Source organism: Stylophora pistillata, chromosome 6 (assembly GCF_964205215.1).
Source record: "Stylophora pistillata chromosome 6, jaStyPist1.2, whole genome shotgun sequence".
Classification (NCBI taxonomy): Eukaryota; Metazoa; Cnidaria; class Anthozoa; order Scleractinia; family Pocilloporidae; genus Stylophora; species Stylophora pistillata.
In genome coordinates, this window is record NC_142524.1 from 11,300,651 (window position 1) to 11,319,778 (window position 19,128).

The 19,128-nt window shown below is 38.5% G+C and overlaps 2 protein-coding genes across 2 annotated transcripts; one reads left to right on the forward strand and one right to left on the reverse strand.

Annotated features, from left to right (window-relative positions):
• The first annotated feature begins 9,143 nt into the window (after positions 1-9,143).
• On the forward strand, positions 9,144-12,501 carry LOC148728231 (polycystin-2-like protein 2). Its single transcript, XM_088724934.1, has 3 exons — positions 9,144-9,755; positions 10,145-10,316; positions 10,844-12,501. The coding sequence occupies exons 1-3, from the start codon at positions 9,360-9,362 to the stop codon at positions 12,499-12,501; spliced, it is 2,226 nt and encodes a 741-aa protein (XP_088581060.1). The 5' UTR covers positions 9,144-9,359.
• Positions 12,502-12,978: 477 nt separating this feature from the next.
• LOC148728232 (E3 SUMO-protein ligase ZBED1-like) lies at positions 12,979-15,767 on the reverse strand. The gene is made up of 3 exons (XM_088762586.1): positions 14,106-15,767; positions 13,768-13,930; positions 12,979-13,657 (listed from the first exon to the last, which is right to left on the reverse strand). Exons 1-3 carry the CDS (start codon positions 15,464-15,466, stop codon positions 13,169-13,171), a joined length of 2,013 nt encoding a protein of 670 aa, XP_088618712.1. The 5' UTR covers positions 15,467-15,767; the 3' UTR covers positions 12,979-13,168.
• Positions 15,768-19,128: the final 3,361 nt, after the last annotated feature.

Here is a 19,128-nt window from a genome sequence, read left to right on the forward strand (position 1 = left end):
AATTTTTATTTAACAAATCCTCTGTGTTGATCTTAATATTGGGGTGTCTTTCATGAATTTCAATGCGTTTAGAAATGACACCATCAAAATTTCATTTAGGTGTGGTTACGGAAGATAAATTGACGCACTTCTTTGATCCCTTTGCCATCGAGGCATGTTTCAAGTTATCGACTATGATATCTCATTGTATTTGCTACTAGAATATATTTCTTGTCACGTTTCCAGTATTAATAACTTTCGACAAGAAACGTCCTCAATCATAGCTGCTTCTAAACGGTAACTTTCATGCTGGTATTAAATATTCCATGTATTTGTTCTTTAGTCTTCCTTAAATTAAAGGCATGAATTAGCAAAATATGTGGGCTTTGTCGCGGCGCTGTTCAAAGTCCCTAAATCCGATAAAAAAAAATTCACACGAGTAGCTTCAAACTAAAACGGTTATTAGTATACATGCAGGTTATCAAACTTCTTGTAAATAATCAATAAAAATTCCATGGAATATTCTTAAAAATTCGTAAACTTACATGTGTTTGTTCTTTATAAGTTGGCTTCTGAATAAGCAAGAGAGATATTGGACTGTAAATAATTAAATAACCTTTCTTCCATGAAGTATTACGAACATCATCTTGCCGTATAAGTAATGTCCAAGAGAAAAAAATGTCCACAATTTTGGATATGTTGATGAACATAAACCTGGACATCCAATAAGGACCTAATGGAAAAAAGCCGCTCTCGTAATCTGTATATTTTATTTGTTGAATAAATAATTTTGAAGACTTCAGTGTTTACCAGGAGTGTTTTCTGTCATAATTTAATGTAATGTGATAGCAATTTGGACTTTGAAGTTTTCACAGAAATTTTCATTTCTTTTTAAACATTCATGTCATTAAAAATCTTTCTCAATATACATAGATGCCTAGAAATGACAGCCTGCGTCACAGACAGTCTAAAACGCCGGTTTAGAAGGTCTGCGCAACGGCTCCCAAAAGCTTGTTCCGATATATCCCGCTGTTTGTGTATCCATTTTTGATTGGCTAGTTTCTTACGCGCTATCTGATGGGATAACTCTTGCGAAAGTGACCACGCAACTATCACGTAATGCCAAAAATAAATTTGTGTAGGTTTCCCAACTACTTTATAACAGTTGTACATTACATTAAACGTCAAATTTACTTCGAGCTGGAAATAAGATGTCTGCAACTACAGAAGAACGTTGGCAAAAAGCGTTCAAAGCTGTGAGAGAGCAGTTTGAAATCGATAATCTCCTACCTGAACAGGAAAATATAATGCACTTCGCGAATTTCTTGGAGGTCGAAATATTTTTGTAAATTTGCCGACGGGCCACAGTAAATCTTTGATTTTCCAGTGCCTTCCGATCGCTGCGGATGCTCTATTCGAAAAGCCTCGTGGTTCCAGTGTTCTCGTTGTAATATCGCCGTTGCGATCGCTAATGAAAAACCAGATTCGACATCTAAACAACATGGGAGTGCCAGCGATCGCCATTACTGAGGATGAGGATGTCGAAATAGTCCAGCAGGTTATGAACGGCATTTATGTGTTCTTTTTTATGGCTCTGCAGAGTCCTTTGTCTCTCGGAGATGTTCTTTGCAGAGGTCGAACAGGGAATGAAGTAATGATACGGGCAAAACCCCCATCAGATCCATCGCAGACTTTTTTCGATGTTGAAGCATCGTGGTCGTCACTTAGCAGTTCCCCAGATCGTTTGACTTTAAGCGAGTATTCCCTTGTAATAAGGCTTTTGAGATCTGCTTCCAATTTTTCTGTTTGCTCGATAAGTGACCGATGTTTTTTCAGTTTCGCAACACAGTTTCGGTAGACGTACTTGTTTTCGATCGATCGCAAAGATATTTCCAAACTTTCAATCTTGGTGAGTACGTCGAATTGTTTCCATCCCTTTGAAAGTAACACTCTTTCGTTTCCCTTTTCGATGACGCGACAGCATAAATTACAATAATCGGACGAATCAGACATAACCTTTTCAACCTTTTGAAACGCAAAGCAAAGCTTTGTACAAAAGTACTTCCAATATACAATTCACACGCGACGATATTTATTTTTAACATTGCGTGATAAATTTCGCAAGAATATTACCAATCATAAGGCGCATAAGAAAATAAACAATCAGAAATGAATACACAGATCCGTGGATCCCTGCGGGATATCAGGACAAGCTTTTGGGAGCCGTTTCGCAGAAGGACTATACCAGGAACGGACTATACCGGCTGCAACGCAGGCTAAGAAATGAGAATTTCTACTTTGGCTATATTGCAATTGTTATCAAACAGGCTTGCTCCATGTTACATTTAAGAACGAATGTTGCCAACGGTCAAGCATTTGGTGGCAACAGCCAAAAAATCGATTCGGCTCATATTCTCTCAAGTCAGGCCAGGCCTTCTGGTGAAACAAAGCACTGCATACTTCGTTTGGCTCAATACCGATTTATTTTCGAGAAAATCGATATTAACTGAGTTTCGACCAAATGCCGCTTTTGAAGCTCAAAATTTCAGACAAATCTAGGAGCGTCACGCCACGAATTGAAAACACTTGAACCGATAAACTCTACCAAGTCTTGAAAACAGGCGGTGTGCGCACTCCGATTGCAAAGCATTGTGGTAGCGTTATTTACAATATGGCAGTAAAAGTGGTAGAAATGGGTAGAGTTTGACTGAATATTCCGTAAAAGTTAGGTCGTTTCTTTTTCCTTTCACTATAGGTAAATATAATTTGATATATTCTGGACGTGTAGAAGTATTTTTCGTGCGTATTTGTCACGTATTAAATCGTGCTCAAGGACAAACGCAAGCACTGATTTTTAGCATGTAATTTGAGACCGGTTTTCGAGCAGGTCAAACTCGTTGTACGTAGTAGTTTGAAGCCTTTCAAAGAACTGTATGACCACCTTGATCCTTCTTCAACAGCTCTGACCAAACGCGCTCAAACGCGCCCCAACGATACAAATGTTTTAAGCACTTTTGGTGACAGTGTTTGAGACCCTTTTGTGGAGCGACAAGGCCCATTGTTTTGTTTAGTGCTTTGCGTTACAAAGCGTTACTACTGCAAGGGCATTTATCAATCGCGTTGTAAATCTACTTTCCTAAGTGAAGGAAAATTAAATAATTGCGAGTGTTGTGTGGTAAATCTTCTATCTTGATCATTGAATGAAGGACAGTTTAATTAGAGCAATGAAAAGAATCACTTGATCCATAAAAACCTCCATCTTGCGTGAGGCGACACGCCAGAAAGCCGGAAACCAAAAGGTAGTCGACCGTTGAAAGGTGTTGATAGGCCTGTGCGTCTCCCACCATTCGCTGGCGCTTTTAAATCTTCTACCCTAAAAGTTTAGATATTAATAAGGGTCAGTTTTGAAGGGTTATAATTCTTCCTCAGTAGGTTCTTGAGGTTTGGCAAAGCCGGATGAGATTGTGTTACAAAAGGCAACATTTTCTTCAGTGCGCGCGCTATTTTCTTTGTTTCAGAGTATACTTCTCTCCTGAAGTAATAACTCCAGAGGTACGTTTCTCAAAATAGGTTTCCTCTATTCTCGAAGGCTATTTTGAAACTCTGTACGTTTTTGCTAAACGTGGAGCGCGACAAATTGGTCCTTAGGAGGCGTGGGGCTTCTCCTTTTATAAATCCCGTATTTACGCTCGGTGGAAAAAGTTTCCTTATTCACCGGGAACTTGCAAGCTTGACATGACTACCAGTACAACAGCCGAGAAAATTTAATGTGGTTATCGGAGTGAATGACATCAAATCATCTTCGAAGTACGGCAATTTTAATCTCAAATCCACCTGTATTTCTGCGTTTTCTCCAGGACGTCAAACTAAGTGATCCTGCGTTGTCGACGTGACCTTTCATCAGGGACGGACGGTGTATCCATAGCAACGACTAACGACAGCTGAAAAATCACTTCCGGCGAACGTCCGTGACACCTAAAGTCATCGATGCTTAATGTCCCTAATAAGAAGAATAAGCATCACCATGATCGTTATTAACAATGCTTCAACGGGACGCATTTTTTTAACGTTTGTTTTCCTTTTTCAGTTCACTGCTCTCTCCCCATAACACGTCGATAAACGTGTGTCTGGTTTATCAAAGTGTCATCACAGATATTTTTTTCACCTAGTGCGACCCTGGTAGTTGAAACCAAAAGTTTGCTTTCCGGTTGCGGTTTCAAATTTTTTGTGGTTTTTTTACCGGCAAAGTTGAAAACTTTGCCCTAGTGCGACCCATACCTAACTGACGTAACTAATTGACGTAATCGTCAAATACAAGGGCAAGCATCGTGGAAAAACAAGTCCTTTCACTCGGCTGTTTAGGTCACAGTCCACTTCTGTGAGTGCAAAAAATAAGAGCTGTATTTTGCTGGTAAAACTATAGTCTTCATAATCTCCTTTGCATAACAAAATTGCATTAATAAAATTGCTTTCAACCATCAACAGAACGGAAACCTTGTGCTTAAAATCAGTCATATATGTCAGCTTATTTTATACTCCTCGGATAGTTTTAAGAGGAGTAAGAAGGCTAATAATCAAAGACAATCTACGGCAAACTCTCCTTGCCTTCGGAACACTACCTTTTAAATACTGAATGAAGTAATTTGTATGTACAGATATTTTCAAGATACCTTCAACTCATCTCTTTTGTCAGCTCTTCGTGCAAATACTAAACCCACGAAATAAAACCATAACATGTTGCAGACTGTCGCCAAAACAGTATAATTTCCTGTCACTCCAAATCTGCCAAACTCTTCCCAAACTTTGTCAAGGTCAATAGCATTTGGGGCCACAAAGAAAGCTCCGCCAAATGACGTCAGATGGTTGTAGAGACAGTGGACTTTTCCAGGCCTTGGTCCACGGCCAACCTAAAATCAAGAGCTAAATGAACAAGGTGACCAAAGCCATATTGTGCCGACATTAGTGATGTGCATTTTCAGGGATATCAAAAAAAGAGAAGAGTCTAGCAAGGAATACTGCCCTAAACATACATGCAAAAAGAAAAGAAATTTTGATATTTATACCGCTATATTTTGCATCAGAGAAATTTTGTTTTAAGGATCATCATAGAGAACGAGATACATTTGTTCGGAGTGCCTAAAATATTACTTAGTTGAGTTGTGGGGTATGCATAGATCCTTACTTCTCGAAACGTTCCTTCTCTAAAAGTATTCAATTTTCATATAAAAGCTAAGTACCTGACACCCTTTACTCGACCATCTCTCTTCTTGTTCCGACCAAAACAAGCATGCCCCTATCTTCACGGAGAAAGTGTAAATAACGTCTGTTGTCGCATTATACCGCATTGTAATAATTCTAGGAATTGGAGGTGGTGTGGTGGGTGGATCCATAACCTGAACACAGAATCTCTTTGTACGCCTTCCATTTCTACTGCATGATCTCCGGAATCTAGCAGCAGGAGGAGCCAATATGATGCCAACATAGTAAAGTCCGGGAGCATAACCATTAAGTTTAAGAGCGTGAATATCATCGCTGCAGTTCGATAACCTGTGACTGTTATTGCCGTAACAGGAGGATACATCTGGTAAATTAATGACAAAAGTATAGTTGCTGACGGTAGGTTTAAAGTCTCTTCCGATGTAAACAGCCAGCTGGCGATCTCCGACGGTGGCGATCCTCAACGACACAAAGTGATTTTCTGTAGGGATAACAAAAGTGTGGTATCGTAATTTTCCTGGTTGTAAGAACAATGGTTGTTTCTTGGCTCTCAAGCCTCTGTTTGCTTCGCTATAAGGTATGTGCAGTTCGAATGGCTTGCTGAGATTGTCCGTTTGTACTTCTACGCCTATACTGCCTCCCGGTTAGCTCAATGGATAGAGCGCTGGACTGTTGTGCGGGAGGTCGAGGGTTCGAGCCCCGGCCGGACCAACACTCAAGGTCTTAAAATGATTGAGAAGAATATGCTTCCTTTCTATAACATCAAGAAATGGTTAGATATTCTAGTCTTCTCGGATAGGGACGAGTAAATGGAGGTCCCGTCTCCTACAGGGTTAGGGGTAGGAGACGTTAATTTCCCGCGCACGAGATTACTGTGTGATGGATGTCCTCCCCTAGGGTGGGATGGGCGGGTTAGGATTGATTGTAAAGCGCTGTTGATCTGTCATTGTAAATAGCGCTCTATAAGTGATAAATTGTAATTGTAATTGTACTGCCTTTTAGAGTGATATCAATAACAGATGATTTGACACTCGATGCAGTCATATCCCACGTGTAAGAATTTTCTTTAAACGCCCTCATCTGAAATGAAAATAGGCAGAAGAAATTAAATAAGTGGATCGAAGGAGATAAGTTTCGGTATTTTTAATGATAAATTTACGTTCCCTAAGAGCTGTTAGGAAGATAATGTGAATAGGAGCCTATCCATTTTCATTCAAATTATGCTAGAAGTTAAAGATCGTTAACGATCCAAATTTTTCAAAAGCAATCACTGTGATGGATATCCCGTTGCCTCTGTGAAAGAGTATTTTTTCAAGGTTAATGCAAATAATGGTAAAAAAGAGTCAACATACCTGTATTGTGACACTCTCGTTTGCATTAGGAAATATATCCTTCGAGTCAGGAATGGCAACACTAGCTCCTCCCTCGCTGATACTCTTCCCACTGAGATCTGTTGGTTTTTCTTCGTAGATTATTATGTCGACAAAGTTAGATTTCACCACCGTTTTATTCTGGCGGTTACTACCTGTAGAATAAAGGACTTCGCCAACTTTTCTGACTAAATCCAGTGTCTTCATGGTTGTTTCTCTTCCCTACGGCACAAGCGAAGAACTCTAATTTCTTTAGAAGACCTAATCATTTTTCGACTGATGTAAGATCAGATTAACGCATTTTTAAGGTTTCCATGTCAGCTGCACAGTTTTTCATGAAATTCTGTGGGGAATATTGTCGTATATATTTTACAACAACTAATTTCTAAAAATGCGTTAAGGGATAGTTAGCGGTCAAGTTTTGAACAGATGACATTTCTGTTATCCGTGTAATTCATCAAATAGCATTATAAAACAATTTCCCCTGTTAAAATTACGAAACCAGTACACTAAATTAAATTTAAAAGCTGGTGAAACACGATTTCATCTACCTTTTCTTTTATAAAATTGTCCTTTGTTTCTACTTTGGCGTCCCTTGAAGAAATCTGTAGAACACTTCCAATGCTATTGAGAAGACCAGAGCTAACATTCTTGGCAAGCTTGGTATCGTGGGTACTGTTCGAAGTGAACTGTATCGCCATGAAATCTGTGGCTTCGGTCAGGAGGGTCAACGCATCAGTCTTGTAAAACAAAAAGTGACAAGTATATCTCAGTAGTGAAAACACATATAGTGACTCGATGCATTTTATGACTGGTATGGCATGCATGTTTAGCCCCAGCAGGAACAAGTGATATCCATACGTTCAGAAAAAAATATCCCCTGCATTGGCCACCAACAAGATTTTAAGCCCATATTGTGTATTCAAACGTAATGTAAACCTACCTGCAAAGACATAGGAACAGTTCTCCTATTCTCTGTTGCTCAAGCAACTACAGCCGCGACTTTTGTAACATGAACCACGCTATTGACTTTGATGCCTTTCATATCTTGTAAAATGGTGCCCTGTTAAAAAAAAGAAAGAAAAAAAAAAAACAGAAAAAGAGAAATTCCTAAGAAATAGAGAAGTACGAGCGTTTTTTTTTTGCCTCATCATCCTTACCTTAACTCCAAGCTGCAGGAGACACTTTTTCGTGATAAGATTATTTTTCGCGTTTACCAGTCTAAACCCAAAGAAGGTGAACACGGTTAAAAAAAATTCGAGTCAGTCAACCAAATCCTTGACCGCTACTGAGCATTCTTCAAAACCTCCGAGAGTTTATTAGAGGATAGAAAAGTCCTCCATTGTTTTCTTAAATAGTTCTAGAAAATGAGCACGACTCGTAAGCAACACAGCTACGTTTCGATACTCTCGTCAATACTCAACTAACAAACTGTCACAAAATCCTATGCACCATCATAAACATTTCAAATGCTGTTTTCTAGCATTACTTCGTATCGGTTTTTTCTCAAATGATTCGTCACTAAAGTCCTTCACAGTTGACATCAACCTATGTGCTATCATAAATATCTTAAATGCTGTTTACTAGCATTACTCAGTACCGATTTTTCCTCAAATGATCCATCACTAAAGTCCTTCACAGTTGACATCAGCATAAAAGCAAGCTCAGTTGCTCGGTTAGCATCGCCAGCCTGCACAAAGTCCCGGATGACGCTAAGCTGCTTTTCCACAAGTCCATCGTTTAATTCAGACTGCTTGGGTGGACTTACTTACATTTTAAAACAGCAGCAACTATTTCGAATTCACCTTTTGAGAACGGGCCTTTGCAGTCATGCATATATCGACCATACAAAGGTTTCGGTGAGATGAGGAACACTTATAGGATTTTTGCTTCCTGTTTGAGACCACCCTTCTCTTAAAGTCCCAAATTTAGGAAAATCAACTTCGGATGATTTTTTCAAGAAATTTCTCAGCCATGTTGCAAAAAAAGCCAGGTCCGAATAGGTCAATGCAAATTAAAGCAGTCTGATCTTTTGGAGAAAACTGGCTATTCACGGGAAGTAAAATAAAGAGTATTTATGAATACCTTAACTAATAGACGAGTTTCAACGAAGTCTTTAAATGAGTCTCCTACTTGAGCCTCAAGAACTAGCGAATAATCTTCCGTCGCTTTTCCCACCGGAAGTTTTGTAATGACTCTGTCCAGAGGTCCAGTTTGAATCAGGACCATGCCGTGTTTATCTTGATATCTGAACTTTTAAACAAGTGGATTATCTTCGTCATTTCAGCCCGAACACGTGATCAGAAAATCTGTTGAAATTGCTTCACCTTCCATTGGTGTGACATGACAGCTGGTATTTGAAGTTCTGTTAGGGGGTGAGTTAACTAAGAAGGGAGACCTTCCTTCAAACTTTGTTTTCTTGTCCAGTTGAACAAAGGCTTTAACGACGTAGATGATTTGTTTATTTGAGTCGTCTAGCAATTTGGAAATGTCTTCCATCAAAAAACGTTGGCTGTTCATTTGAGAATAATTTCGTAGACGATGAACTTCTCGAACAGAGAGGTGCTCCTGGTTAACTAAATGAAAACTCCACTTGTATCTTGAGACTTTGTCACACAAATCGCCCGCGCTGTGAGCCTCTAGTAGTAGATCATCTTGCGGGGTGACCTTTTCACCACAATTTGACAAGCATCTGATGAAATGCAAGAAACAAAATATCATTTGAACTTTGCTGTATCTAGAGTTTGATCTTTTGCTCATCTCAAAGGAAAATAAAAAGCCAGTTGAAATTTAATGATGTGGGGCAAGGAAACTTCAAATCAGTGGCTAACTTTAGTTAGTGTGTCGGTCATTCAAGACGTGTTTGTGTCTCAGCCAATTAAAGTAATTCTTTTGCCTTCCTTGCTGTCTCTTATAATCAGAAAGCCGCCTAATCATGATAAGGTTCATGGAGTGACGTATGAGAAAGGTTATCTTAGCCATAAAATAGTTGCTAAGCCACCACAAGGGGTTGAATTGGAGAAAGCTAGAGACTTCCATGTTAAGGTTAGGGGAATGCATAAAGTTCTTACCGAAATAACCCTTTTCTTAACTTTCGTCCTGCTTTTACTCACTGTATGTTATGGAAATCGAAGTCCTTCACGTTATGTGTTGACGACATCTATGGAAGACGCGTTTCGTAATTTCAAGGTACGCATTATATCTCGCTACAGGCTTTTTTTTTAACCTATGTTTATCAGGCATGAAAAGTATTACTGTTCGAAAGCCTAGTCATGCCAGCATACTGAATGTAATTTTCACCTTTCGTTTATTGATCTTAAACGATCCAACACATTGCAACTCTTATCTTAAAACGAGAGGAAAAGCTGGTAACTTGCGACTTGACTCTCATTTAACAAGGAGAACTAAATGCGATGGACCCTTGTCGATAGCAACTTTGAAAACGACTCCCTCTAAGCCAGTATGTTTTCATATAACCTATTTTTCGAAAACAGAATTATGCAAAATATTAACTTCATTAATCACACAAGAACGCCAATTGACAACGAAATTGTAACGTTTCCCTTCGTCTTTTCAAGGGCAGAAATATTTCGTCATTTTGGACTTGGATCCGAAGTAGACTCTTGCCAGCGCTTTACGACACCAAGTGGTACAACGGGCGGATCTTTGATTACGATGAAGGTTTCTTACGTAACAGAGAGCTTTTCATGATCGGGATGCTGCGTTTAAGGCAAATCAGAATAAAACCTGGTAGTTTTCTGAAAGATTAAAAATTACTTGAGTTAGCTGATTAGTCATTGAGATACAGGATGTTTTTCACTCCAGTAACCACAGGACATTTCTCTATGAGTTGCTGTCCCAATTTGGCTGGTTACATATAGAGAAGAAAGAATATAACTTCCCACTCTAGATTGCAGTGAAACCTCTTTTTAAATGCATGCATTTCTTCCGTTGTCTTTTTTTGAGCCACAGTGTGCAATGTCCATCGAGTTGGCAGGGCCAGTTGAGAGATACTCAATGAGGGAAAGAATTGTGGGAAATAATTTTGTTCTCCAGAAGCCAATCTAATCGATGAGACATTTCGTTCTATTGCACTGAACGCCTTTCACTGGCAATAGACATTTTAAGAAATTCTAGATCTGTATCTAGCCACTGCTCAACATTCTTGAAAATAGTGAGCTTGATAGCAATATGTTTTCTTAATTTCCCCTCCTATTGATATTTGGGATTTTTTTGCCGTTTTCGTTTGATTCTGAGAAAGTTTGTCATAATTTCAGCAAGCGTCTGTGTATGTTCAGAAAAAACACCGCAACTTGGAGAGTCCTTCCCAAGATGCATTCCTTCGTATTCGCCCCAAAGAGAGTACGGGACGACATATAATTTGCCTGAGTGGATCCCAGTGAGAAACTTGAGTGATAATCAATCGGTGTTTGAACTAGAAAGACTGTGCCCTAAACCTTGGAGATATAGAACTTCCTGGGATTTAAAAACACTTTCGTATGAAGGATTTTACAAAACATATGATGGAGGAGGATATGTGGCAGACTTGGGCTACAATATGAGGTCCGCTTTAGGAGTCGTTAAGGAGTTACAGACCAACAATTGGATGGATGAGTTTTCCAGAGCTGTTTTCGTAGAATTTATTATTTTCAGTCCGTCTAGCTCACTCTTCAGTGTAGCGAAATGCCGGTATGAGCGATTCCCAACAGGAGAAATAGTGTTTTCCGAAAGCGTAAGAACCCTCACGTTATTCGCGGCATCCAATAACAACTACCAAAGTTTCCACGAAGTCTTTCAACTCCTCTTCATGGTTCTCATTTTATTTTTCATCATTAATGAGATGGCCAAGATCTATAGGAAAAGGAAAAAGTATTTTACCAAATTTTGGGACTGGGTGGAATTTTTACAAATATTAATCGCGATTTTCTCTGTTGTCATGTACTTCTTGAAAGCTAAATACACCAGTTGGTTCTTAAGGAAAGTCAGGAGCAATCCCTTCGAAACTTCAAGTGCGGATTACATTGTTCTATGGTCAGCGGTGGAAATTTGTGTACTGTCATTTCTCATATTCATCATTACCATAAAGTTCCTTAGAATCATTCGTTTTAATCGCCATGTGTGCCAGATGTTGGGAACTCTCGCACGGGCCATGAGCCCGCTTGTTTCTTATTCCGTTGTGTTCTTTGCAACATTACTGGCGTATACTCAGTTCGGCTATTTATTGTTTGGTTCTACACTACCTCCATATTCTTGGTTTTTTAATTCCTTTCGCGCCGTTTTACAAATACTTCTCGGAGGAAGGATATACTTCTATGAGATAAAGTCAGTAAACGGCTTTCTGGTGCCGGTGTTCATATTACTTTACATGCTAACAATGGTCTTCATACTCTTAAATATGTTTCTAGCCGTTTTAAACGAGTCCTACTTCCAAGTGGTTGAAATGGCGCAGAAGGAATTCGCCAATGCCGATCTGGGGGAGTTTATGATTGCTTACCTGATTAGAAACATTAAGCTGATGGGACGACGATTGGTTCCCTCAGTAAGAGAGACCCGCAAAAGTCTTGCGTCAGGGTGTCAATCGAAAAAGAAGAGATATACGAGGAACGATGGACACTCGTTGGAAGTCCAGAGATTGTTCACGGCTGAAGTCCAAACAGAAATAAGCGTAACATGTCCAATAGCGTCAACGGAGTCTTTCGCAGAAGATATAGATAATCCAGATACTTGCAAAATCCATGAACAAAATGGTATAAGGGCAGTTATAGATTCTGGTAACATAAGCCTGTATAGTCTTCTATCCATAGATGGGGCATTTGAGTCAGATGAGGATGATTATCTTGAAGAGGTGCTACTAAATGTTAAGAGCGCATCATACTCTTCTGAATTTGTTTTACGTTTGTTCCCATTACGTCCAATAATAGAGACTAATGTGTGAAGACTTCCCGACGCCTGACATTCGCGATGTGAAGCCCAGCGGAGTAAAGTTACGTTTTAAGGAAAAAAAAATTCTATTTAAAAAGTGGTGCAATTTTTTAAAAGTATTCAGTGTACCTAACGGAGTAAGAGCTGTACATACTTGAACATGTGAGTCACGAGCAGCCAATTGCTCCGGTCCAACTTTGAATTAAGAAACAAAGGGAGGCATTTTTTCCTAAAGACACTTTTAACACCCGCAGGACAGACAAGGTATTTTGATGCGACCGGCTTCTCATTGCTTGGGCAAACCAAAGGGATAAATCGCTCAGTTATAAGGTGTAACAGCATAAGCGTCCTCGACAATCAGCGATTATAGATACACAAATATGGCAATTGTGACTCCATGTGCTTTCCTGTAGGGGTGTAACGATTCATGTTTCTTTCGATTCGATTCGATTTCGATTATTGCCTTTCGGTTTCGATTATTTCGATTCGATTATGCAAAATATTAATGATTTTTAATTCTTGCAAGATGATACACAATGTAACAACATACAACCCTAAACTCTCAATGTGAGGATACAATAGTAACAGGAACATTATTAATCTATTTCAAGGATGCAATAACAAATAAAAAACATGCAATTTGTCAGTGTTCTTTTTTGAGTTCTTTCTAGAATCTAGATCTAGTGCACTCTCATATTTTTCTGTAAAAAAAGTAACTTGTCTACATGATCACTATGCAAACATGACCTCTGAGCAGACACAATGTCCCCTGCAGAAGAGAAAACCCTCTCACTGGCCACTGATGTGGCAGGGACACATAGATATTTTTTGGCCAACTTTGACAAAATGGGATATTTCAGCTCATTTGCTTCCCACCACAACAATGGATTAGAGTTCAAAGGCATGGTTTCTTCAACTTTGTAATTAGCCAACTCTGACTCAACTAACTGAAACACTGACTTCCCAGGATGAACTTTAGTTATAAAAACATCTCCAAAAAGATCATGCAAGGCAAATTTCCTTTTCTTTTCTGGTGGGGGATCACTTGTGAGGACAACAGTTGTGTCTCCACTGGAATTTGAATGTTCACCCTCCAGAGTTGGTAGACTTGGCAAATTGGGCAGCTGTGGCTGTCCCTGCGCACTAGGCTGGTCTGCTTCAGTCTTCACCTATGAACAGAAAAACACTCTATTATCATTTAATATGTTTGTAACTCAACTCAGTACCGTCAGTACAAGCAGTAAATGTTGGCTGTTAAAAATTTCCAATTTTTACGAACCTGAACTGAATTTTGTTGTTGCTCATTCAGTGAGACTGCTTTCAAGGTAAGTGCAGTGTAGACATCTAGTTTCTCGGTTTCATCAAGATATGGCATGGATCTAAACCTTGGATCTAAACAGGAACTCTCCTTCAGAAACTGCAATGTGTCAAGGTCTGTATATCTAGAATATGAGAACAATTTGTAAACAACATTTTTCAACTCAAATAGCACTGCAGCATGTTTATTTGCGACAGAAAGCTCTAACAAAAACCTTTATTGGGAAGACTCTTTATAATTTGGATATAATAATTATTATTTAATCTGTAGACATACTAGACAAACAGTTGTTTCCAAACCTAGCATCCAAATCCTTTGCTATAGCTGTTTTTACTTCTTTAACAAGCATAATGTCATCATCTGAAACTTTCAACTGCTGAATCAGCATCTCCTTTAGAGGGTGAATCATGGATACTGTAGGCGTCTTCTCATCACAAAGGATAGTAGTAATGGTCTTGATTGGTCCCAGTACATTGATGACACTCTCTGCTGCAGAGATATCATTTTCTGACAGGAAATGAACATCTTTGGCATTTTTCTTGACATCCTTTGTCAAGAGGACAGCTTCAATTGCTGCCTGTTGCTCTAAAAACCGCTGCACCATGTCATATGAGGAGTTCCACCTAGTTGGTACATCATTTATCAACTTGTGTTGTGGCAATTCCAATAAAGCTTGTTTTGATTTCAAAACTGCCATAGCTGTTGTGCTCCTATGGAAAAAGCTTGCTATGCGCCTTATCCTTCCAAGAAGCCTGTCCATTTGAGATACCTTAAGTCCTTTTTGGGTTGCCAGATTGATTGTATGGGCCACACATCCAACATGTGGTGAAAGTTCAGCTTGCTTTGCAGCATTCACTATATTGCTGGCATTGTCAGATGTCAGAGATGGATTCTGTTCATATCTTTGTAAATTCCACTCAGATATAGCTGAAGTCAGTATATTTGATAAGTTTTCCGATGTATGTGACACATCCATTCTTCTTGTTTGCAAAACATAGTTTTTAATGTTCCATTCTTGGATGAAATGTGCGGTAACTGTTATGTAGCTTTCGGTTGATCTAGATGTCCATCCATCACTTGTTAAAGCCACGAACTCGGCACTTTTAAGGTCTGATTCGACTTCTGCTTTGACTTCTTCGTAAAGTTTAGGTATCACCTTCTCAGAAAAATGAACTCTGCTTGGTAAGTCATACCTTGGCTCCAGAACGTTGATCATGTGTTGAAACCCTTTATTTTCCACAACTGAATAGGGCCTCATGTCCTTTGCAATGAAAACTCCAATAGACTTCGTTATTGCCGTTGCTCTGTTGCCCGACCGCGGCAACTTATTCTTCATAACATCCTGAATTTTTGACTGTCCTGTTCCAGTACTGTTTTTGGTACCCGGTGAAGTTTTTGCCGTCTTTGACTGCAACACTTCTGACTTTTCATCAATACTGTGTTGACTTTTTAAGTGAGCGCTCATGCTTGAAGTCGAACCGGCACAATACTTGAAAGTTGCGAAGCAAATTTTGCAGATAGTTTTAGACTTGTCTGTTGTTCCGTCTTTAGTCGGAAAACCATAATATTTCCACACTGCGGATCGAAAAGAAGCAGGCGGATTCACAATCGCTTGGCCATTCGTCGCCGTGTTGTCCGCCATGTTTGTGAGCACGCACATGGTTTGCCTTATTTGGAAATTCTCAGGGGGTGGTAGAGGGGCAACATTTTTACCCCGGGATTTTTACCAAGCAACATGGCGCAAGAACTGCAAATTAGCGTCTTTGATCGATTGTCAATGAAAAACGAACATCTTATTGAGATCTGGATTCTAAGTTTACAATATAATGACTCACTGAGGGCACTTTTGGAAAGGTATGCAAAAAATCGAACCAAAATCGAAACGTGGAATCAAATAATCGTGAATCGAACCGAACGGTCATAATCGCGATTAATCGAGAATTCGATTAATCGTTACACCCCTACTTTCCTGTTATCTTAACATAATGTGACAGAATTTCTGTCGTGTTTACGATCTTATACACTTGTGTATGCACTGACCCTGGCACTCTTATTCAGTTCCACGCGAACTTTTATTACGCACAGTAAGCGATATATAGCAATTTACAAGAAGGTGAAAGCAAATATGTTATAATGCATTTATTTTTCAGTCTCTCTCTGCGTGAGTTGCCACAAAAGACATTTTCCATAAGAAGAAAAACTTTTAAATCAGAAATGTCGGTTCTTTTTGGGCAAACCCGCGCTTGTATCTTGATTATACTTGTAACCTCGTTATGTTATGTTATGTATTTTTAATTCTTTCAAATCAGCGCCTTGGGCTGTTTACCCCATTTGGATTTATAAATGCAACGACTTTATGTTATCTTTATATGATCCAGCACGACAAACTAATTTCTTCAAGCTAAAGATGCTTTAGGATGCAAGTCCCCGAGCCCCATAATATTCTTTTCATTTATTCTTATTTTTTCTCGCAATGTACTTTAATGCATTCGTCTTTTCTGTTTTTCCAAGTATTATCCCACCTATACAATCATTCTTAAATATACTTTTCTTCATTTTTACTGTTAGTAACTGGCTTTTGGGAAACACATGAATATTCCGTCATTACCCTCCAGCCAAAGAAGACTTGTAATTGTATTTATACCATCTCACAACTGGATGCCAATTCTGTTTCTCGGTTATTTAGAATTGTTTTCTTATTTTAAGTAAATCCCAATTTTGTTCATGAATGTTGACCATAATTTATGTTATAATGTCAGATATACAGAAATCCTTTGAATCTGCTTCTTTCAGTTCATATAATAATTCTATTCTAGAGAAAAAGATGATCCCTACCCAAGAAGTGAGTGATGTAAATCAAGATCTTTTAAAGTAAAAACACAAAGAAAAAGAAAACATTTATCTCATTTCCTCTTTACCTTCTTCAAAGGTGTTTTCCATTTATTATTTGTATTGCCCTCTGGCGACGTTTGAGAAAAAAGAAAATATAAATATTTAAGAGATCTCACTCCTTTAATATAAATGAATCGCGTAAATGAAAACAAATCGTATAGCAAAATTGATTTTTCTCTAAACGTGTTTTCTACTCAGAAATTGAAGTCACGGAAATCAACCTTCATTACATTAAGCTTTAATAATATATTTGGAAGTAGAGGTAAGATATTCTAGTTGAATACAATAAAGGAATGCTGTGGAAGGATAATCCAGAACATTTGTTTTTCCTTTCATTGACTGTTTTTCGTTACGGTATAAACGTTTTTGTCGAGTGTGTCCTTTTAGACTTAGGGCTCTAAAGAATAACGCGTCTGATAAATTTCCATGCAATACCATTAAACATGATTAAAAATATTGATTTGATAAGATCTGTATGAAACAGGAAATTTAAATTAAAAGTTACCAGGAGCCAATAACGTAGACAGATCTCGATTCGCGCTAAAGTTGTAGGTAGGGGGTTTATTTGGGAAAAAAAAGCTTTGGTTTGAGTTTCTGGTTTCATTTCGAAGGACTGACTACAAGTGTAGCGATAAAGTTGTTGGACACGCCGGTTCGATCTCCAGGCGCTAGTTGTGTAGGTAACAATTCATTTTCGACCTTTTATCCCCTTTGTGGAAGGACTGAGCGTTAAGCCTAGTGGTAAGCATTCCAACAAGGAGACATAGGCTATTGCATGCCAAATGCTTTTTACGGTTAGCTATTTGTATAACGTCAAAATGCCTACTTAAAAGATATACTCCTGATCTGTTTTATTAAAATTGACTAGAAAGGCCTTTGATCTTGCAGTGAATAATAAATCTATCCTCCATCATTCGACTTCTTACTAGGGGCATAAAATTGTGTGGAAAATTAAGCTTTTGCTGCCTTTTTTTTTTCAATGTTTCAGTTAATTATAATGCGTGATTTATATCTGAATAACAAAATGACTTGAGGTTTCGTTCTTTTTTTTTTTCCTTGTTCACCTAGTCCCTAGATGATGGGATCCTTAGGAGTCTCACTTTTTATTCTTGTAGTCCTTTCTGGAGTACAAGGTCAAGATGTAACTGGTGGGTTACTTTCATTTACCTTCACTAATATTCATTTGTTGCCTGTAAAACACTATCAATCAAAATGCTAATTGCACTGCAAGAAATTTCAATTTTAATTTTCTAGATTGTCTGCCCTGCGTCATCATATAGTAGGCCAAATTTTAGTCCAATTATATTAGAATCTTATTTCCAAATCACTTCAGGTGGTGCTTAACATGAAGGAAGACTCCAGAAACTTTAGTTTGCAGTTTCAATTTTTAAGTACTATGAAAAGAAAATTTATCAAGAGAAACGTTTGGGAGAGTAGCGTTGTGTGAAAGTGTCGCAAAATCATTTCATGCTCTGGTGGCTCAATAGAACTGAATTGTGCGACCGTAGACTTTTAAGGACAGATCATCATGCCTGCGATCATTTGGTTGCAAGGATAACCTGACCATATTCCATCAGGTTTTGGACATTTTGAAAAATTTGGCTCTCCTACGGTGGAGCTCAAATTAAATCTTTCAGCATCACTAGGGTTTAATTACGGGATATCACTGAGGAACTTTGATATTTAATCGAATAAGCGAGGACGGTGCGAATTTAGAAATTGAATGCAACAAAGACGTTTCTTGTTTAAATTTCACGGAAATTTTTTTTTTCATTTTAACGAAAGTTTTAGAATGGGGTCTTTTGGTTGTCGTCATTTGTCATTCCCTGCTCTTTTCAAATGTATTTCCAGTGGTCGTCTGAGTCTGTACATTCAAAAAGAGTTGCATTTAGTTCTCTAAGGATTTATTAACTGCGAAAGTAACATTAACAGGTAAAAACGAACGATATAATATCACGACGTTTTGGCGACTTCATGACGCCATTATTTGAAACAGCTAAGAACAAGTTCTCAAGAAGTACATGAACAAATTCGATTGTCTTGTCAACGAGATGCTTTACATCAAACAATTAACACCGAGTTTGAACGTGCAAACGGATTCTATCCGTGCTAAAGTATTTGTGTAGCTACCTCCCCTATGTAAATTAGTTGTAACTCTTGAACTCGCATTTGTTAATCAGTTTTATTTTCATTTGTACCCTTGATAATGGCGTCATGAAGTCGCCGAAACGTCGGGATATTATATCGTTCATTTTTACCTGTTTATGTATTACTAAATCTTTGCTAATAAGTAACATTAAACCCAGTAAAAGAATTCTTCGAAAATGCGCCGCATCAAGATGGCAGCGCTTATTGACTTTTCTTTAACAAATGTAGCCCTTATTCGAGGGAGATATTTATTCAAGGGTGGCAATTAGTCGAGTAGATACT

Excerpts from the sequence above, each read along its gene's own strand:
- LOC148728231 (XM_088724934.1), top strand. The coding sequence starts at position 9,360 with ATGATGTGGGGCAAGGAAACTTCAAATCAGTGGCTAACTTTAGTTAGT. Across the intron at positions 9,756-10,144 it reads ACGCGTTTCGTAATTTCAAG|GGCAGAAATATTTCGTCATT; the intron begins GTACGCATTATA and ends CGTCTTTTCAAG. Across the intron at positions 10,317-10,843 it reads GCAAATCAGAATAAAACCTG|CAAGCGTCTGTGTATGTTCA; the intron begins GTAGTTTTCTGA and ends TCATAATTTCAG.
- LOC148728232 (XM_088762586.1), bottom strand. The coding sequence starts at position 15,466 with ATGTGCGTGCTCACAAACATGGCGGACAACACGGCGACGAATGGCCAA. Across the intron at positions 13,931-14,105 it reads GCAAAGGATTTGGATGCTAG|ATATACAGACCTTGACACAT; the intron begins GTTTGGAAACAA and ends CTCATATTCTAG. Across the intron at positions 13,658-13,767 it reads AACAACAAAATTCAGTTCAG|GTGAAGACTGAAGCAGACCA; the intron begins GTTCGTAAAAAT and ends TTCTGTTCATAG.